At 33.2% G+C, this 22685-nt stretch overlaps 1 protein-coding gene across 1 annotated transcript in view; it reads left to right on the forward strand.

Moving 5' to 3' along the window:
* The first annotated feature begins 15120 nt into the window (after positions 1–15120).
* The window catches only part of LOC137658278 (zwei Ig domain protein zig-8-like), a 400234-nt gene continuing 392669 nt past the window's right edge, over positions 15121–22685 (forward strand). Inside the window, exon 1 of the mRNA XM_068392953.1 lies at positions 15121–15810. Coding sequence (XP_068249054.1) covers positions 15786–15810 — 25 coding nt within the window. The 5' untranslated portion in view covers positions 15121–15785. The remainder of the gene's footprint in view (positions 15811–22685) is intronic.

A 22685-nucleotide genomic window follows, 5' to 3' on the forward strand; every position in this document is an offset into this window, starting at 1 on the left:
ATCCCCCACCTTTGCATTTAAATTACACACCCTTGCATTTACATCCCTTACATTTGCATTCAAATCCCCTACTTCTGCATTCCAGTCCCTCACCTTTGCATTTAAACCATACACACTTGCATTTAAATCCATTACCTTTGCATTCAAACGCCCTACTTCTGCATTCAAATCCCCCACCTTTACATTTAAAACACACACCCTTGCATTTAAATCCGTTACCTTTGCATTCAAACACCCTACCTCTGTATGCAAATCCCCCTCCTTTGCATTTAAATCAAACACCTTTGCATTTAAATCCCTTACCCCTGTATTCAAACACCCTACCTCTGCATTCAAATCCCCCACCTTTGCATTTAAACCACATACCCTCGCATTTAAATCCCTTACCCCTGTATTCAAACACCCTACCTCTGCATTCATATCTCGCACCTTTGCTTTTAAACCACAGAACCTTGCATTTAAATCCCTTACCTCTTCTCTGCATTCAAATCCCTCACCTTTGCATTTAAATTACGCACCATCCCATTTAAATCTCTTACCTTTGCATTCAAAAACCATACCTCTGCTTTCAAATCCCCCCATCTTTGCATATAAAACACTCATCATTGCATTTGAATCCCTTTCCTTTGCATTCAAACACCCTACCTCTGCATTCAAATCCCCCACATTTGCATTTATACCACACACCCTTGCATTTAAATCCCTTACCTCTGCTCTGCATTCAAATACCCCACCTTTGCATTTAAATTACGCACCATTCCATTTAAATCCCTTACCTTTGCATTCAAATCCCCTACTTCATCATTCCAGTCCCCTACCTTTGCATTTAAACCACACACCTTTGCATTTAAATCCCTTACCTTTGCATTCAAACACCCTACCTCTGCATTCAAATACCCCACCTTTGCATTTAAACCACACACCCTTGCATTTAAATCCCTTACCCCTGCATTCAACCACCCTACCTCTGCATTCATATCTCCCACCTTTGCATTTAAACCACATACACTTGAATTGAAATTCATTACCCCTGCATTCAAACACCCTACCTCTACATTCAAATCCCCCACCTTTGCATTTAAACCACATACCCTTGCATTCAAATCCCTTATCTTTGCATTCAAACACCGTACCTTTGCATTCATATCTCCCACCTTTGCATTTAAACCACATACCCTTGCCTTTAAATCCATTACTCCTGCATTCAAACACTCTACCTCTGCATTCAAATCCCCCACCTTTGCATTTAAACTACACACCCTTGCATTTAAATCCCTTACCCCTGCATTCAAACACCCTGCCTCTGCATTCATATCTCCCACCTTTGCATTTAAACCACACACCCTTGCATTTAAATCCATTATCCCTGCATTCAAACACCCTACCTCTGCATTCATATCTGCCACCTTTGCATTTAAACCACATACCCTTGCATTTAAATCCATTACCCCTGCATTCAAACACACTACCTCTGCATTCAAATACCCCACCTTTGCATTTAAACCACACACCTTTGCATTTAAATCCCTTACCCCTGCATTCAAAACCCTACCTCTGCATTCAAATCCCCCACCTTTGCATTTAAACCACATACCCTTGCATTTAAATCCCTTACCCTTGCATTCAAACACCCTACCTCTATATTCAAATCCCCCCACCTTTGCATATAAAACACACACCCTTGCATTTAAATCCCTTACCCCTGTATTCAAACACCCTACCTTTGCATTCAAATCCCCCTCCTTTGCATTTAAACCACACTCCCTTGCATTTAAATCCCTTACCCCTGCATTCAAACACCCTACCTCTGCATTCAAATACCCAACGTTTGCATTTAAACCACATACCTTCTCATTCAAATATATTACCACTGCATTCAAACACCCTACCTTTGCATTCAAATCCCCTACCTTGGCATTTAAACCACATACCCACGCATTTAAATCCCTTACCATTGCATTCAAACACTCTACCTCTGCATTCAAATCCCCCACCTTTGCTTATAAACCACACACCCTTGCATTTAAATCCCTAACCATTGCATTCAAACACCCTACCTCTGCATTCATATCTCTCTCCTTTGCATTTAAACCACACTCCCTTGCATATAAATCCCTTACCTTTGCATTCAAACACCCTGCTTCTGCATTCAAATCCCCCACCTTTACATTTAAACCACACACCTTTGCATTTAAATCCCTTACCCCTGCATTCAAACACCCTACATCTGTATTCAAATGCCCCACCTTTGCATTTAAACCACACTCCCTTGCATATAAATCCCTTACCTTTGCATTCAAACACCCTACCTCTACATTCAAATCTCCCACCTTTGCATATAAACCACACACCTTTGCATTTAAATCCCTCACCATTGCATTCAAACACCGTACCTATGTATTCAAATCCCCCACCTTTGCATATAAACCACACACCCTTGATTTCAATCCTTTATCTTTACATTTAAACCACACCCCCTTGCATTTAGATCCCCTACCCCTACCTTTGCATTCAAACATCCTACCTTTGCATTCAAATCCCCCACCTTTGCATTCAAACTACACACCCTTGCATTTAAATCTCTTACCTTTGCATTCAAATCCCTCGCTTTCGATTTTTGAATCACATACCACCTTTGTATTCAAATCCCATACCACTTTTGCAATCAATTCGTCTACCCTTACGTTCCATTGATAGAGCATAATCATCTTTTCATGTTTTTCAAACTTATCCAGGCATAGACTCGGCCCTTTCCAAACAGATTACTTTCCAATCTAATTCTTTCCAATTCATAGTCAATATACAATCATTATTACTTCTCTATATCAAGCTGTACACATTCTTATCCTTGTAGTAATTAAACTTACACATTTATGATTTCCTATCCATCCCAGAATATCAATGACACGAAAATAACTTCCCAATGAAAAGACTTTCCAAATTATACAAATTCTGTTACCGTATTTTTTGCTGGCTATACTTCCAGTTCACCTTTTCCTGCCTACATTTGTTCGTTTGTCTTTCTGTCCATTAAACTCCTCTCTTGTATTTTCGTTTAGAGAGTTTCAAGTTTATCATTAATCGCAACTGTTTTTGCAACGAATTCGAACTCAGTATTTCAATTGGTGAGGCCATTATCTTTCGGGCCGGAATTTCTTTTAGATTTTCAAAGTATGGACGTAATCCACTTTATAGTTGAATAAGGAGTGTCGTAACAGTAGACTTTACATAAAAAGAGAGGGTTAGGTTGAAATATGTTACTATATCATGCAAATGACTTTTCTCTTTTATCTTCTTTATGTTACCACCCTAATACGATCCATTATGGTCAAATGATAATAAAGACATAATGGGTTTTAGAGTATGTGTTTATTACGTCCTTCTTCTTCTGCCTAAAGTATCGAACGCTGGCGCCTCTCTGATCGTGAGATGGGTAAGATTACCACTGCGTCACAAAGTAAGAGAGAGAGAGAGAGAGAGAGAGAGAGAGAGAGAGAGAGAGAGAGAGAGAGAGAGAGAGAGAGAGAGAGAGAGAGCAGGAGGTAAAATACCTCAAAACTATTGCAAGACTTCATATGATTAATGGATTTGGAGAGACTCAAAAACCATAACAGCTGTAGAGAAACTTACTGTGATGAATGGTGTGTGTGTGTGTGTATGAGAGAGAGAGAGAGAGAGAGAGAGAGAGAGAGAGAGAGAGAGAGAGAGAGAGAGAGAGAGAGAGAGAGTTAGAGAGAGAGAGATTATCTTATACATTATTCTTTCACTTACTCCTTTGTTCTCATTTATAGTAAATCAATTATCTCTGTGTGGGTTATTAATTCCATTATTGATTATTTTATCCTCGAGGATTTTATAGATCACTGCACTGGAATAAAGGTAGAGAAAAACATTCCATTTCTAACGTTAAATTCAATTACTCCGGTATTTAGTGCTACTTTATCAAGCCGAATATATCTTTATTTAGAATAATTCTATGATATTTATAAGTAAATTTCGGTTAGGGTGAACATGAGTTACACACACACACACACACACACACATATATATATATATATATATATATATATATATATATATATATATACTGTATATATATATTTATATATATATATATATATATATATATATATATATATATATATATATATATCCTTTGCCTACACTTATTCAGAATAGTTTGACCTATTGTTCTCAAATTTCCTGTGCCCTCATACACTTGACAACACTGAGATTGCCAAACAATTCTTTACAGTGGGGAGATTAATTACTGCAGTATAATTATTCAGTGGTTACTTTTCTTTTGGAAATTGTAGAAGAGACCCTTTAGCTATGATAAGTAGCTCTTCCAGGAGTAGGAAACCCCAAAATCAAACCATTATTTTATAGTTTTGGGTAGTGCAATAGCCTCTGTACTATGATATTCTACTGTCTTGGGTTAGAGATCTGCTTGAGGGTACACTCGGGCACACTATTCTATCTTATTTTTTTCCTCTTCTATTTTCTTTAAATGGTGTGTTAATTGGGCAGGCGGAATAGCAGGGCCATGGATGCTTGGAGGTTTATCAAGAGTTTGTCTTTTCCTTATCTGTTTCGTTTTCAAAACATCCTTACTGTCCTCCCTTCAGTTGAAGTGGGTATTCAGCCTTGCCGACTCCTCCATGTTGACCAGTTTTTTCGGCATTTTTTCTATAGTCTATGGGTTTTATCAATCATTTCATTTGTATTTCTGTACATATTGTTTTTATTATCATTCTTGTTAATTTAGTTTTCAAGTATAACCTATCTTTTTATTACCATTAATTCTTATGTTTTCTGGAGACATTCAGTGAAATCTTAGGACCAGTACTTTCTAGACATTGTCAGTGTCATCTTCAGTATTTCAATATTCGTGGTCTTCATGTAAATATTCAAGACCTTAAAGTTGCGTCCAGACAGTATGATATTTTGTGCTCAGAAGCACACATCTGAGCTACTTATAAATGTTTTTAAGAAGCCAATAATTTTGAAACGGGATCTCCTTCCTAGGATCAGGGGAATGGCAGTGTATATTAGGACAGAGTACCTTGTTTCTCATAAGTCCTGCTATGAATGTGGATGTCATGAGATTCAGGTAATAAAAGTTTGTGGCAGGCATAACAACTTCTATGTGTGTTCGATCTACTGAAATCCAGACATGGATGATTCTATTATCTACTGTCTTCTTGCCATTATGGCTAACATACAAGAAGATAATAGATAATGTTTCTTTAACTCTGTATGACTCTTTTTAAGATTTTAGGTGTGATTCTCGACTACAAATTCATTTTTGAGAAACACATTAGGTCTGTGTTTTCTTCAATTGCAAAAAAAAAAAAAATGGCTTCTTGAGAGTCTTTTAAGATTTTCCGTGATCAATCTATTCTTGAGAAGTGTTTTAAATTTTTTTCCCTACCTTGTTTCGAATACTGTTCTGTCTGGTCTTCTGCTGCTGATTCTCATCTTAATTGGTTAGACAGGAACTTACGGTCTATTAAATTTATTATTCCTGATCTAGATATTAATCTCTGGCATTGTCCTTCAATTAGTTTGCTATGCATGTTGCATAAGATTTATCACAATGCTGACCATGCTTTTCATACAGATCTTCCCGGACAGTTTCATCCTGTTCGTAATACTAGCCATGCTGTCAATTCTAATAATCAGACCCTCTCCATTATGAGGTTCAATACTACACAGTATTCTAGAAGTTTTATTCCATGTGTGACCAAGTTGTGGAATTTCCTAATCGGGTAGTTGAATCGGTAGAGCTTCAAAAGATCAAACTTTCAGCATGTGTTTTTATGTTGAACAGTCTGACATAAGTCTTTTTGTAGATTATAAAAGAAATATCTGTTTTTATGTTTTTACTGTGTTTAGAATATTTTACTTTAACTGTTCATTACTTCTTATATCGTTTATCTATTTCCGTATTTCCTTTCCTTACTGGGCCATTTTCACTGTTGGAGCCCCTGGCTCTATAGCCTCTAGTTTTTCCAACTGGGATTGTAACTTAGCTAGTTATAATTATAAACAAATGTATCTGTATATATATGTATATATATATGGTATATATACTATATATATGTTTATATATATACTGTATATTTATATATATATATACATATATATATATATATATGTATATATATATATATATATATATATATATATATATATATATATGTGTGTGTGTGTGTATATATATATATATATATATATATATATATATATATATATATATATATATATATATATATATATATATATATATATATAAATATATGACATTCAGGAATTTTAAGTCTCTGCAAGGCGGATTTTAATAGTATGATGTGGCGGTGGGCAGTAGGTTTGACGCACTGCTGATGATATTTGGTATTATAATGAATACTATAAGAGAAAGATTTGGGAAGCAGCAACAGACATAAATAAGTTATATCGTCTCCTAAATGGTATAATAGGAAATGTAAACGAAAAAAAGGCTACCTGATGGATACAGTGACCAGGCACTAGCAAATAATTTTCTAGTATTCTTTAAAAACAAAATTGAAAATATAACCAGGTCATTTGTAAATACTCAACATCAGATTAATGATACACAGAGGACATTAATGAGATTTAACAACATAACACAAGACGACATCACCAGGATTATCAAGAGAGCAAAGAAAACAAACTGTGCGATCGATCCAATGTCAATATCTAAAGTAATTGGAGAGAGAAACTTTTCCAGTCTAACCGAAATAATAATGAGCTTAGCAAATGCAAGCATTGATGAATGTGAGTTTCCGAAATCTGAGAAAACGGCTATAGTCTCAACAGTTCCTAAAAGTGCTCTAGACTACTAGGAAATAAGCTCATATAGATCTATTTCGAATCTATCCTTTGTTTCTAAATTGCTTGAATACGTAATTCTTGAACAACTAGTCAGTCACTTAGAAGTAATAGAAACTTTACCTGACAACCAATCTGCTTACAGAAAACTATACTCTCAGAGACAGCCATCTGCTCTGTTGTAAATGATATGCTGGAAATGATGGATGAAAACAAATGTGGTATTTTAATATTACTCGATCCCAGTGCGGCTTTTGATAGCTATGCATGAACTGCTACTAAATGATCTGTGGTGCATTGGTGTTGAAGATCAAGCTTTCGAATACCTAAAAGACTACTTGGTTGGTAGAAATTACTGTGTGCAAATTGGAAACTCTTATTCATCATATGAACCCTTAAACATAAAGGTACCCAAGGTGAGTATACTTGGACCAATCTTATTCTGCATCTATGCTATCGATCTATCGAAAATACTACAAAGGCATTGTGTGAAGTTCAAACTATTCTCCATAAATGATATAGATGACGCTACTGAAACTTTAAACCGTATCCTTGATAGTGTTAGAGAATGGATGACAATAAAACAACTAAAATTAAATGAGAACAAAATTGAGTTCATGGGGGGGGGGAAGAAAGAGAAACACCGTGAGAAACTTGGGCGATATTCAAATGAACATAAATAAAGACCCAGTGCCGATATCTAGTAAAGTTCGTGATCCAGGTGTATTTGTTGACTGTAACTTGTCTCTCAGTGCCCAAATAAATAATGTAGTAAAACTGCTGGTTATCATCTAAGAAATATTGCTTTTATATTAAAGTACTTGGATGAAAATTCTGTAAAGAAACTTGTGATAAACTGTGTTATTACCAGGATTGACTACTGCTACTCCATCTATTATAATTTACCACAATTTAAGAAATTACAAAACATAATATACAGAGGAGCAAGACGGATAAAAGGTGTCCCACCTAGAGAAAGGATTACCCCTATACTAATAGATTTACACTGGCTGCCGATTAAAGTGAGAATTGAATATAAAATATGTATAATAACCCAACAAGTTATCAGAACCGGTCGTCCAAAATACTTAAGAGCATTGCTACAGATGGTTTCAAAAGATTGGAACCTAGATATATGTCTACTGTAGACTCCATAGCCTTTAAATATGCTGCCCCGAGACTATACAATAAGCTCCCACGAGACATCCGAATAATTGAAGACATCAAGGCTTTCAAGAGGAAACTGAAGACTTTCTTATTCTGTGAATCGTTTGGCAGTGAAGATCTAACAGTAAATGAGCAATACGTGATATGAAATGTTGAATACTCTGAACGAACAAGATAAAACGACAGTGGAGGTGCTCTAGAGGGTGGAGTTCCCCTGTTGTATGGGACTGGAAAGCAGCCGTCAAAGTAAGTAAGTGTATGACGAGGTTTAACATAATAAGTTCATCTATGATTCAGCTTTTAAATAATAATTTAGAATATACTTGTTATTTGTTTTAACCCCTACTGCCCCCCCCCCCCCCTCCCTTGTATATGTATTTTGGCCAATGCATACTGTATATCAATTATTTTATTTTATGAATTAATATTGCTCATCTTTGAATAATTTCCGAAAATATTTGTGCCACAAAATAGCTGATCCTTCCATAAAACTTACCATTTTTAATTTCTCTCTGTCAATATCATTCCTTTAATTAACTCCATCAAAATAAAATTAAATCTTCATGCTTTTGTGAACATTAGAGTGAGATATGTTAGGGCTGTGGTAGCTTATTGGAAACGTCCCTGACTGATGATCTGCCGGACTAGGGTTCGAGTCCCGCTCAACGTCGATATTTTCTTGTAGTGTCTGCATCCTTACCATTTTTGTGAGCTAAGGATGGTGGAAGTCAGGTTTGTGGGATACTATAGATCTCCCTGCTGAGTCATTAGCTGCCATTGCCTGGCTTAACGGGGAGGGGCTTGGGCGCTGATCATATGGATATCTATTTAGCATTTTCATACTAGGACATTGTCATAGTCCCTTACCTCCGTCATTCATGAACGGCCTTTAAACTACTTTTAACCAATGTCCTTTCGAAGCCCCTTTTCTGTAACCTGAGCATAAGTTGACACTGTTTCATAAACCGCCCTGATTTATTTGGTTCTACCGAAGGCTTCAACTCTATTTTCCCCTTCCGTCTTTAGAGCCCAAGTGGCTCCATCAGTCTGGTTTTGATCGAAATTCAATCACCCATTGATGCCAAAGCGTTTCCTTTTAGATGGAAATTGTCTACTTTTATTTTGGCCGTCAGTAGTTTTGTTGGACTTCCGATAAAACTTCTCGATTCGGCAGACTCTACTTTTGAGTGGACTTCCTCTAGGCAATTTCCTTCCTTGTTCTATTTCCTCTCGTTTTAGATTTCAATTTGCGTCTGCGTGGTATGCAAACGTTCAGGCGAGTGCAAACGTTTCAAGTTACATTTTTATTGGCCGACAGTGAACACTGGCAATCAGCCAATAGGCAAACGTGATTGGTCATGGTGCTTCACAGCATACCGTCTACCAGTTCACACACACATACACGCACACACACTCATGTATATATATATATATATATATATATATATATATATATATATATATATATGTGTGTGTATATATATATATATATATATGTGTGTGTGTGTGTATGTGTGTATGTGTGTATATATATATATATATATATATATATATATATATATATATATATATATATATATATATATATATATATATATATATATATGTGTGTGTGTGTATATAGATATATATACAAATATATATATATATATATATATATATATATATATATATATATATATATATATATATATATACACACATACACACACACACACACATATATATATATATATATATATATATATATATATATATATATATATATATATATATATCTACGTGATTAATTACTATTTTTTCACGTAATCACATCCAAAAGAAGGATGTATGAAAATGCGAAATATAAGCTTAATTACCGGAAGAGAGATGGAAAGGAAATCAAGAAGAGCGAAGGAAGACGAATATATTGCCACGTCTGGTGATCCTAAGTTAATCCTATTCCGGCTTAGACCAATTTCCACAAGAACTTAATAATCAACTCATTTCAGGCAGAGGTGTCCAATACCATTTAAGGTCATCGTTATTTTTGCCAGACACCATATGATGTTATTGTTATTATGCAAAATACTCTATAACATCATTGTCACTATTTGAGACACTGTATGACGTCATCGTCATCATGCGAGACTATATGACATCATTTTCATTGTGCGAGACACCAAAAGACGTCTTTGTCATTATTCGTGACACTATATGATGACATAGTCATCATTTGAGACAGTGTAAGACATTATCTTCATTATGCAAGACACCATAAGACATTATCTTCATTGTGAGAGACATCATATGCCGTCATTGTCAACATACGAGACACCATATGATGTCATCGTTATCATGTAAGACACCGTATGACGTCATCTTCATTGTGATAGACACAATATGAAGTCATTGTCATATGGGAGACACCTTATAATACAAATTTCAATGTACGAGGCACCTTATGATGTGATCCTCATTTTGTGAAGCACCGTATGGCGGCGTCTTCGTCGTGTGCGACACCATTTAATGTTATCACCATTATGCAAGACACTGTATGACATCATCGTCGATATGTGAGGCACCATGTGACGTGATAGTCGTTATGGGAGACACCTATGACATCATCTTTATGGTGTAAGACACCATATAACGTTATCTCATTATGGGAGACACCGTATGCCATCATCGTCGATAAGCGAGGCACCATGTGACGTGATAGTCGTTATGGGAGACACCTATGACATCATCTTTATGGTGTAAGACACCATATAACGTTATCTCATCATAGGAGACACCGTATGCCATCGTTGTCATTATGGTAAACACCTTATGTCTTATGACATCTTCTTCATTGTGCAAGACACCATATGAATGACGTCATATGGGAACCACAGTGTGATAACTTCATTGTGTGAGACACCATGTGACATCATCGTCATCATGGGAGACACCTATGACATCATCATCATTGTGCGAGACACCATATGATTTGATCGGCATTATGGGAGACACTGTATTATGTCATCGTCATTGTGGGAGACACCGTGTGACTTCATCTTCATTATGGGAGACACCATATGATATCGTCATTATGGGAGACACCGTGTGATACCATCTTCATTTTTGAAACACTATGATATCATCGTCATTATGGGAGACACCGTATGACATCATCTTCATTTTTGAAACAGGTTACGATAAGATCGTCATTATGGGAGACACAGTATGACATCATCTTCATTGTACGAGATATCATATGACGTGATCGTTATTATGGGAGACACTGTATGACATCATCTTTATTGTGTGGACACCATATGATGAGATCGTCATTATGGGAGACACAGTATGACATCATCTTCATTGTACGAGATATCATATGACGTGATCGTTATTATGGGAGACACTGTATGACATTATCTTTATTGTGTGGACACCATATGATGTGATCGTCGTTATGGGAGACACCGTATGACTTCATCTTTATTGTATCAGACGCTCTGTGACGTCATTTGCACTGTGCGAGACACCATATGACGTCAGACTCATTATGGGAAACAGTATGACATCATATTAATTTTTTGAGATACCTTATGACGTCATTGTCATTATGAAAGACATCGTAAGACACCATCTTCCTAGTGAGAGACACCATATGACGTCATCGTCATTATTAGAGACACCGTATGATGTTTTCGTCCACGTGGGAGACTGTAGGACGTCATCTTTATTGTGGGAGACACCATATGACTTCATCGTCATTATGCTAAAAGAGTTTCCATAACTCAATAGCCACAAATATAATTATGAAAAAATTACATTTTTGGGACATTCTTTATTCAAAATTAAAATACTTTTGTTATCTATCTTCCCATTCTTTCCAGGGTTTTTGTTATATTCTTTTAATACAGAAAACGTGCAAGTAAACACCATTGTATTTTTTAGATCCGGATTGAAGGATACAAAAGGTTATGTGAAGCAGCAGTTAACCTTTTTCAAAACAATAAAGGATTTAAGGTGTTAGGAGAAACACATTCGGTGGGGAGGGATTGCTATTCAAAACGCAATTAAGGGTTATCATTACTATTTCCGTTATTATTATTATTATTATTATTATTATTATTATTATTATTATTATTATTATTATTATTATTATTATTATTGTTATAATAATTTTAGTAATTATTATTATTATTATTATTATTATTATTATTATTATTATTATTATTATTATTATTTGTAGCAGAATTAGTGGTGTTGCTGTTTTTAAGTACCATTGTTATTGTTATAATAATAATAATAATAATAATAATAATAATAATAATAATAATAATAATCATTATTATTATTATTATTATTATTATTATTATTATTATTATTATTTGTAGTAGTATTAGTGTTGTTTCTGTTGCTAAGTACATTAATTATTATTATTATTATTATTATTATTATTATTATTATTATTATTATTATTATACGTAGCAGTATTAGTGTTGTTTCTGTGTTTAAGTGCCTTAATTATTATTATAATTATTATTATTATTATTATTATTATTATTATTATTATTATTATTATCATTATCATTAACGTCCAAGAAAAAACATGTATAAATATCTAGAAAATTAGATAACTCTCAAAAGAGGACAAAATGCACTATTTTGAAAGAAACGAAACAGTATTAAGGAAATATGAAATAGAGATGAGCCAATAACTCAACCAGTTTGCTTTTGCAATCATGAATAAAGAACAGTTCATTTTATAAGCAGAATGCAAAGTTGCCCTAAAGTAATTTGACAGAAGCTCTTAAACTTCTGAACTTTGGCATCAGGTTATAACGTTTTTGAGAGTAAAGAGTCTTTCTATTTGAAGTATGCCTCGTCTTGTGTTCGTCTTCTTGCTTGGAACAGCAATCTCCCTTATATAGTAAAAAGCAAGTGTGTGTATATATATATATATATATATATATATATATATATGTATATATATATATATATATATATATATATATATACATACACACACACACATACATACATATATATATATATATATATATATATATATATATATATATATATATATATACATACACACACACATACATATATATATATATATATAATATTTTTAGGTTATTCTTAGTTCTCCCCGTCCCTCGAATAGGTGGGAGATTAAGTAGTCATACCTTGGTGAGAGGGGTTTGGGTATGTATGGGTATGCATGTCTATCTAAATATTTAGGTATAACTTTTGACCGGTCGCGTATACTAGTAAACAGTAATGGGTCTTTCTTTTTCTTTTAAAACAATGATAAATAATAGCTGTAATGAATAATATTAGTAATAATTGGTTTCTCATATTCAGTACCTTTAGCGTTACCTTATCAGCCGGATGCCCGGTATCAGGTACACAAGGGAAGGACGACTTCAAACTGTAAAAAAAGACCTTTTCTTTAAGCCAGAATCGTTTTAAGCCTAAAAGAATTTTTTAACTCTAAAAATCTAATTTATCCTCAATTGTTTTTCAAGGCTGAATGAACTACAGTATAAGGCTTAAAAAAACTTTTAAGATTGGAAAAACTTTTTTAAACCTAAATAAAATATTTCAAGTTGGAAAAAGCGATTTTTTAAGCTTTTGACCCGAAAAAACTTGTTTTATGCGGATTCTTTAAGCCTGAAAAAGACTCTAAGGCTAAAAAAAATTTTCTTAACCTGAAAAAAATCTTATTAAGCCAGAAACCTCCGTGTTTAAGCCTGAAACAAACTTTAAGCAGGAAAAAAATTAGGCCTGGAAAAAAAACTTTTTTTAAGCAGGAAAAAAATTAGGCCTGAAAAAAACTTTTTTTAAGCTCAATTTTTTTTTTACCTTGAAAAAACAATCTAAGCGTGAAAAGGCCTTTTTGATCAATCGACATTACCCTTATGATTAATACATGGTAATAAAACTAATAATGTGAGTCGCCGCTGAGACGAAAAAGGCCATAGATTCGGTTGCTCCACCCGAAAAAAAAAGAGTCGTAAAAATGGAAGTATTAATAGCCATTATCAAAGACACAATACTTCTAATAGCAAAAAAGTGCCATGGCTAGAATAAGAAACACTGGTGTATATCTTCGCTCAATTTCACGTAAATTCTTTCGGGATGATCAACGCAGGATAAAAATTCTCAAACGTTAAGTGACTGGTAATCAGTTCTCATTGTTAGCAACTGACGGTGCAGAGGTGCCATTGCTATGAGAGAGAGAGAGAGAGAGAGAGAGAGAGAGAGAGAGAGAGAGAGAGAGAGAGAGAGAGAGAAGCCTCTGCTATATCATAGGTGAAGAACAATTGGAACAATTGTTTTTTTCTCCCAGAACTCATCTGGTTTTCCGATGTAACATTTCTTTCGTGTTGTTTAAGGCATAATACTTTTACTTAGTCGTCGACACTCAATAACAGACTCGTTTGTTGTTGCTACGAGAGAGAGAGAGAGAGAGAGAGAGAGAGAGAGAGAGAGAGAGAGAGAGAGAGAGAGATAGAGAGAGAGAGAGAGAGAGAGAATGATTTTATTGTTGTAGCCTCATTAGGAAGAAATTTACAATACTTATCGTCCTCCCTAACGATATATATTCTTACCCTATTTGCAGCATCTTTGCTTGTATCGTAGCATCTTGAGAGATTGTAGGAAGCCATGAATATATACATGGAGAGAGAGAGAGAGAGAGAGAGAGAGAGAGAGAGAGAGAGAGAGAAAGAGAGCTTTCTGATATAGTCCAATTAAGTATTTGTATGAAAAGAATATTTTCTTATTGTGTTTTCAGCATCTTTGCTTATATTGTAACATCTCGAGAGATGGTGGAAGGGCATAAATATACACATGGAGAGAGAGAGAGAGAGAGAGAGAGAGTAATGGATGAGAAGCTCAATGCGGCGCACGCGCTCTGCCATTGGTAGCGACATAGCTGCCACTTGCACTGGGTTCTCGTGAAGCTGAGATGTTTCGTATCGGTTGGAAGGGGGAGAGGGGGTTGGTGGGAGGGAGTCAGGCATCCATGAATAGTGGGACTAGAACCTGGAACGACTCTCGGTCTGGAGTCAGTACTGGTGTAGCGTTGGTGAGACCGCCAGTGCAGCGCCTGGCTCTCGTCCAAGAGAAAGCTTGTCTTTGTTGAAGTTGAAATATACTTAACTCCTTCATACTTGGCACTCACTTTTTGTAATTAATATCTCATCTCCTACGCTTTGACTCTTAGTTTGTTTATTGTAAATTAAAATGCATTTACATATCAGAAACTGTTTTGATGAAGAATTACAAACTTCGTTGGGATAAGAAGTTTATCTAAGACCTGTTCATTAGGGAAGTTTAAAATTACCTTAACTTCGAACTATCTCAAACAGTTAAGGGAAGTGACGTCAAACGATAATAGAGATAAACGATAGAACAATTATGATGTTTTAACAAAGTTTTAAATAAGTTTTCAGTTGAAATAAACTTTACCCATGCAGATAATTTATGTAACATCTTGAAAACATTTTTATACACAAGAGCAAACACTGTCAATGACGAATCCAAAATGAAATTATATTAATTAATGACGAACTTATGATTTAATCTCAACTTCAAATGACTGAGAATGTGTTGATATTCAAGTGGCACAACTTGCATAACTTCGTGGTAACTGCAAGAGGATTCTATTGGGTCAGGAATCTGGAAAATGTCCAAGTTTTAAGAATATTTCTTTTCGCATAACATCTGGACTTCTTGTCGATAATAGAACGATTCGGTACAGAAGAGACACAGGCATGTTTCACTTTTTATATTTCCTAGGTAAGTTTAAAAATTCATCCACTTTTTAGTTCAAAAGTTCGTCGTTTCTTGACTGGAATTTACTTTACTAATAATTTAGGTAATAAGCAAACCCAATAAATAATTTCTGCCGTTATGAAATCAAACCAACGTCGATACAAGGAGCTATAACAATTAGGAATTTGATGAACAGATTTAAATCCATAGACATTCATCATTATAGATAAGGAAAAAAAAATCGAGTTTTACTCCTTATTTACTTATGATATAGACACTTTTCAGTGAAATTCTTCGCTTAACAAGAAAAATAAACCGTCTAATTGGACCTTGAAGAACTTCCCGTTTGAAATTAATTCACTTCATGTTAAACTAGTCACAAACTTTACGTTTAAAGATTCATCAACTTCAAGTTTAAAAATTCATTTACTTCAGATAAAAAAATCATCCAGTTCAAGTTTACAAATTCATCAATGAGAGAAAAATTCATCAATTTCAAATTTAAAAATTCCCCCTACTCCAGTTTTAAAATTCATCCTGTTTAAGTTTTAAAATTCATTCACTTCAAGTTTGAAAATTCATCCACCTAAAGTTACAAAATGCATCCGCTCCAAATTAAATCATTCATTCCCTTCTAGTTAAAATACCATCCACTTCATGTTTAAAAATTCATTCACTTCTAGCTTGAAACTCTATCCATTTCAAGTTAAAAAATTTATCCACTTCGAATTTAAAAACTCATGTTTTTGGAATAAAAAAAAATTTATCAACGTAAAGTTCATATATTGAGCCACTTAATTTTCAGAAATTCATCCACTTCAATTTTATTAAAAATCATTCATTTCAAGTTCTAAAATTCACCCACTACAAATTATAAATTTATCCACTTCAAGTTCTAAAATTCATCCACTTCAAGTTAAAAAATTCATCCACTTGAAGTTCTAAAATTCATCCACTTCAAGTTAAAAAATTCACCCACTTAAAGTTCTAAAATTCATCCACTTCAAGTTCAAGAAATCATCCACTTCAAATTAAAAAACTCACCTCATTTCGATAAAAAAAAAATCATCAACTTCGAGTTCAGGAATTCATCAACTTGAATTTCAAATTTCATCTAATTAATGCTCTAAAATTCATCCACTTCGAGTTGTAAAATTCATACACTTCAAATTTTAAGAAAAGAATCATCTTCTTCATATATAAAAAGTCCTCCACTTCCTCATATTGAAAACCACAAGTTTAAGGACAACATTGTACGAAAAAAAAACTGTATACTGTTACGACCAAATCCTGAAAATTTTTGGGTTTTTATGTAGGTGTATTTGTTAAAGATAAACATTGAGTTTCTTACATATTCCAAATTATCTTTATCCATTTACTAGTATACGCAACCCGTCAAAAATTGTCTGAATATTTAGATAGATATGCACGTCCTCGCGCACACACATACACTCACACACACACATGCACGCAAATTCAACCCTCCCCACCCCTCCAACTTTCTTAGATAGATATACAATCACAAGCACCCTTTTTTCACGAGGGTATGACTACTTACTCTCTCCTACCTGAGTATATCCAGACACTCCCTCTTTATTATATAGAGGAAGTATTATTTATATATACATATACATTCATATAGATGCATGTATATACATATATATACATATATATATATATATGTATATATACATATATATATATATATATATATATATATATATATATATATATATATATGTATATATACACACATATATATACATACATATATATATATATATATATATATATATATATATATATATATATATATATATATATATATATATATATATCCGTGACAGACATGGTATTTTTATATAGTGTAAGTTTGTTTAATCATTAATTATTTTGTAAATATATTCACGGTAACAAACAAAGATGTCAACAACTTATTTGTGAGAAAAATCCATGGAATTTGGCGTGGAATTTAGGTAACATAAAACGTGGCTCAGCTCACTGGTTATCCCATACGTCAATCTGATTAAACCCTGCTCGTTTTTATAGGCCATTTTTTTGTGTTGGGTAAAAACGGAATATTTACTTTCGTTCGACTAATTCACCAAACATTTTTGAATTTTTTTTGAGATATATAATGTATATATATATATATATATATATATATATATATATATATATATATATATATATATATATATATATATATATATATATATATATATAAATAATGTGTGTATGTATATATATATATTTATATATGTATATATACATATATATATATATATATATATATATATGTACATATATTTATATTTATATATATATAATCTATCTATATGCATATATATATATATATATATATATATATATATATATGTATATAAAAATGGGTTTGGGTATGCATATATAAAAAACAACAACAGCAAATTCAGGCATTTGTAGTCCATTGCAGAACAAAGGCCTCATACATGCCCTTATTCATATCTGGGTTTGGCTGTTTTTATTCACATGCTGGCCACTGCGGATTGGTAATGGTGAGCAACTTTCGTCTGATCTCTCAGAGGAAACAAACCTAGTATGGGTGGCCCTGACTAGTACTATATGTTTATATATATGGGAAGGGCATATAATGAGAATGACAGATAATAGATGGACATTAAGAATAACAGAATGGGTCCTTTAAAATTGCAAAAGAACCAGGGGAAAGAAGAGAAGACGATGGATTGATAATCTAAGAAAGTTTGCATGTATGAACTATCACAGAAAGACCATAAACAGACAGGTGTGGAAGGGCATATCTGAAGCCTTTGTCCTGCTGTGGACTAGTAACAGCTGAGGATGATAGTGATATATAGCCTACTGTAGGCTTATATATATATATATATATATATATATATATATATATATATATATATATATATATATATATATATATATATATCTATATATATACATATATATATATATACATATATATAATATATATATATTATATATGTATAGATATATATATATATAATATATATATATATACATATATATATATATATATATATATATATTAATTCATGCATATACTTTGTATGATATATATGAATATATAGTTACATGAGATGAAAGAATATGTCGATACATGTACTAGCGAGAAGAGTGGCACTAAGATTAAACCTGATCATTATTTGCTTGTGGCTAAGTTACGGTAAATAGAAGTTACAAGTTTGAGAATGACTGAATTAGTAGTTACAAGAAGGATTAATGCAAAAGATATCATCAGTAGTCTTATGTTCTTGACAAGAACAGTAAGTTAGGCGAACATGCTAGGATAGAATGGATGATATATATCTAAAAGGTAGAACGTGTTTAAAGATTAAGAATTAAGGATTGGGTCATAGGGTCAGCAGGGAGTGTTCGTGATTTAATGCTTCTGGGAACAAGAAATGAAAGAAAAATTAATTATATAATGAGGAAGTGAGAGAAAAAAAACTTATGGAATTAGGAAATAATGGTAAAGGAATGGTGGAATTTGGAAGAAAAATAAAAAGGAATGTTGGAATGAGGAAATAAAGCAAAAAGAATGGTGGAATAAAATTAAAGAAGTAGTGGAATGCGAAATGAAGGAAAATCGGATAAGCAAATAAAAGAAAAAGGACTAGGAATAAGAAAATAAATGGAAAAGTAAGAGTGGAATGAGTAAATGAAATATAAAGGAATAGTAAATGAGAAAATAAAATAAAATGGAATTATGGAAAGAGGAAATAAAAGTAAAATTAGGGAATAAAATAAAAGGAATGGTGGAATGAGGAAATAAAAGAAAAAGGAATGGTGGACTGAAGAGATTATAAGCCACGTTAAGGAAATAAGCAGATTATAAGAGATGCAATTGCATGCCATAGGGGAAGGAGGCTTTTTTTTACATGTCAGTCCCAAAGTTTCCAAAGTGGTATTATCTCTCATTCCAATAGAGGCTAATTATAAAGTTCGATTTGTGATGGTCTTCCATAGGCCTTTCTCATGAATTTCCTGACTCTTTTACTGTTTTATTTTTTCATGGAAAAAAAAGGAGATTCCCAGTTTTCATTAAGTATCTAATTTCTTTATGTTCATCTACATTATAGATAAAAGTGTATGCATGTTTATTCAAAATAGATGAAATGGTTTATTCAAATACTGTATGTAATTCTTCTTCTTCTTCTTCTTCTTCTTCTTCTTCTTGTTATTATTATTATTATTATCATTATTATTATTATTATTATTATTATTATTATAATTATTATTATCATTTTTATTATTATCATTGGAAAAGCAGCAGCTACAAGCTCAAGGGTGCCAACAGGGTAAGTAGCCCAGTGAGGAAAAGAAATAAGAGAATAGCTAATAAACTATAAGAATAATAAATAAAAAAATATAGAATACTTTAAATCAGCAACAACCTTAAAATTTGGAGAATGGACGTGGCTGTAGTATATCTTGACATTAATTTGTTAAAGCAAATTTGAAAGTTTGTGGAAGTTTAAGTTGATGTAAGAATATATCTATAAGGTTAAATAAGCGATGTTTAAATGTATCGAAGGATTGGCAGAGGCAAAGAACAGGCCCCTGTTCTTAAACAAGGATGGAGTGAGAACACTTGAAGAAAATATAGCTTACAATGGGGCAGAGTTCGAAGTACTTTTAAATTTGTAGTATTATAGGAGTTAGTCATAAAGTTAGCAGGGCTGTTTTGCGTTTTAAGAGGAAGTTAAGATAATAAATCTTTGAATATTCGAAAGATAAGTTTCGTGAATATAAAAAGAACTTTTAATATGTAAGAGGATACTCCATGTTCAAAGGAAATACCCTCATTTTTTTGTTGATTTGTCTAATAGAATGTTATAAAACTTATTATGCATCATGTCTTTCATCATATTTTCTGCCCTATGACAAAGATAAAAGAATTTATTTTTCCTATTCTTATTTAAGAATTGCTAATCAAATAGCTACTAAGATTGATCTAATTTTTCATAACTTAATTGCAATGGGACCTTTCTACAGATACTGAGTATTTGATGAGGTTACTTCTCTAGCTGATCATAAAGAGATAGCTCATTACCCGATAATTATTACTCAATTTCTTCAATTCCCTTACAATCTAAGACTTTTAAATGTCTCGTGGCAAAACATCTGAATGCCTTTGGTGAAGGCATATATCTGCTCACTCATTTAAGGTTTTGCTCTTGCAAAGGCCCAATGTAAGTGCTTTCGAATCATTCCGTGTGATCTTCAATACCATATAGACCTCTATACATTCTGCTCTTTGTTTTTTTTTATTGTTTTTTATCCTAATTTCTACTTTTGACTGTGAAACATTAAATTTTAAACTCTGATTGTCGTTGGGCGAGTTTTTATTAATGTCATTGCTTAATGTTAACAATCATAGCATCATCATCATGATTATTATTATTATTATTATTATTATTATTATTATTATTATTAACTAAGCTTCGACCAAAGTTTGAAGGCAGGGTGCTATGTGTCCAAGGGCTCCAACAGGGAAAATAGTCTCGTGAGGAAAGGAAATAAGGGAACAGATCGAATAGTGTACCTGACTGTACCCTCAAGCAAGAGCTGTTCTATTTGTACATAAGCCATCTCTTGATTGCAGCAATCCGGAGGCTTCTGATTGTCTTCCTAGAGATTTAGTTAAATATTGTGCATGATTTATACTATGAGGAATCAAATTGACTTCATTATCAATATTTCTTTTACGACATGCAAGTCTTTACACTCTACGTTTCACCCGGTATGCAAAATGAATAACATACATCTCGTCTTGATTTGCACAGAAAAGTATACATTGAGAAAGTCTCTCAAGATTTTGAAGATCACTCTGGTGTTCTATTCTTTTGTCTTGAATAATTTCCATTGTCATGGTCTTTATCAGGTGAGTCACATCTTAAATGGTTGAATAAAAACACAAATTCCGAGAGATTTATTCCAGATGTTAGTACTAATCTCTGGGACTATCAATTAATTAGATTTTAAAAGCTTTTCAGTCTGGATAATCAATGTAGTCAAAAAGTTTAAGGATTTGTATTTTCCAAGGTTTAAACTGGATGCAGGTAGTTTTTCTATTGAACTAACTTAGATAAGTGCCGATAGTTTATTAGTTTTCCTCTTGATTGTTGGTTTTTGTTAATTTATTTCAGTCTAATTTGTTTCCGTATTTAATTTACATTAAAGGACTACTCTCCCTATTGGAGACGTTGGTCTTTTAGTATTATGTTTTTATGAGTAGGCATACAGTTTGGCATTTGTAATAGTGATGAGGAGGAGGAGGAGGAGGGGGACCACATATGGAAAAAATACTGTTTAGATTAAAGGGTTTTTATGAGTAAAAATTCGAGCTTTTAGAGTGAATCAAAGAGAATAAAATGTATATGACTTAGAGTACATAGACATAAAAAAGGTCAATGATAGACTTGATTGAGAAGTAGCATGTAGGATAATGAGCCTAATTACTGCATTATCTTAAGTGTTATGAGGAAAATGACGCCGAGACAGAGTTGATATGTCTGCAGTTTATGAATCTTTAAGGAGGGCTTGTAAATAGATCTTAGAGAAAGAGCAAATGGATTTAAGGGAGGGAATTTTGGATTATACAATAGATCATATGCAAATACAAGCAGTGCTGATTACGAGAAGCTGCAGAAACAAAAGGGAGAGTTTGAGAGTGTTTCTGAATGTGTAAAGGCTATATTTATAGTTAGGCACTGAAATCCCTGACAAACCTCACTCCATAAAGTGCACCCCACCTCACCGTTATTGCTCGGTGAGTAACCAAACAGATAGTGTAGGGAGAGATGGCACAAGTGGTGTGCGGGGTTAAAAACAGAAGCCCACCGCACAGAAAGTAAGTG

Source organism: Palaemon carinicauda, chromosome 19 (genome assembly GCF_036898095.1).
Source record: "Palaemon carinicauda isolate YSFRI2023 chromosome 19, ASM3689809v2, whole genome shotgun sequence".
NCBI lineage: Eukaryota > Metazoa > Arthropoda > Malacostraca > Decapoda > Palaemonidae > Palaemon > Palaemon carinicauda.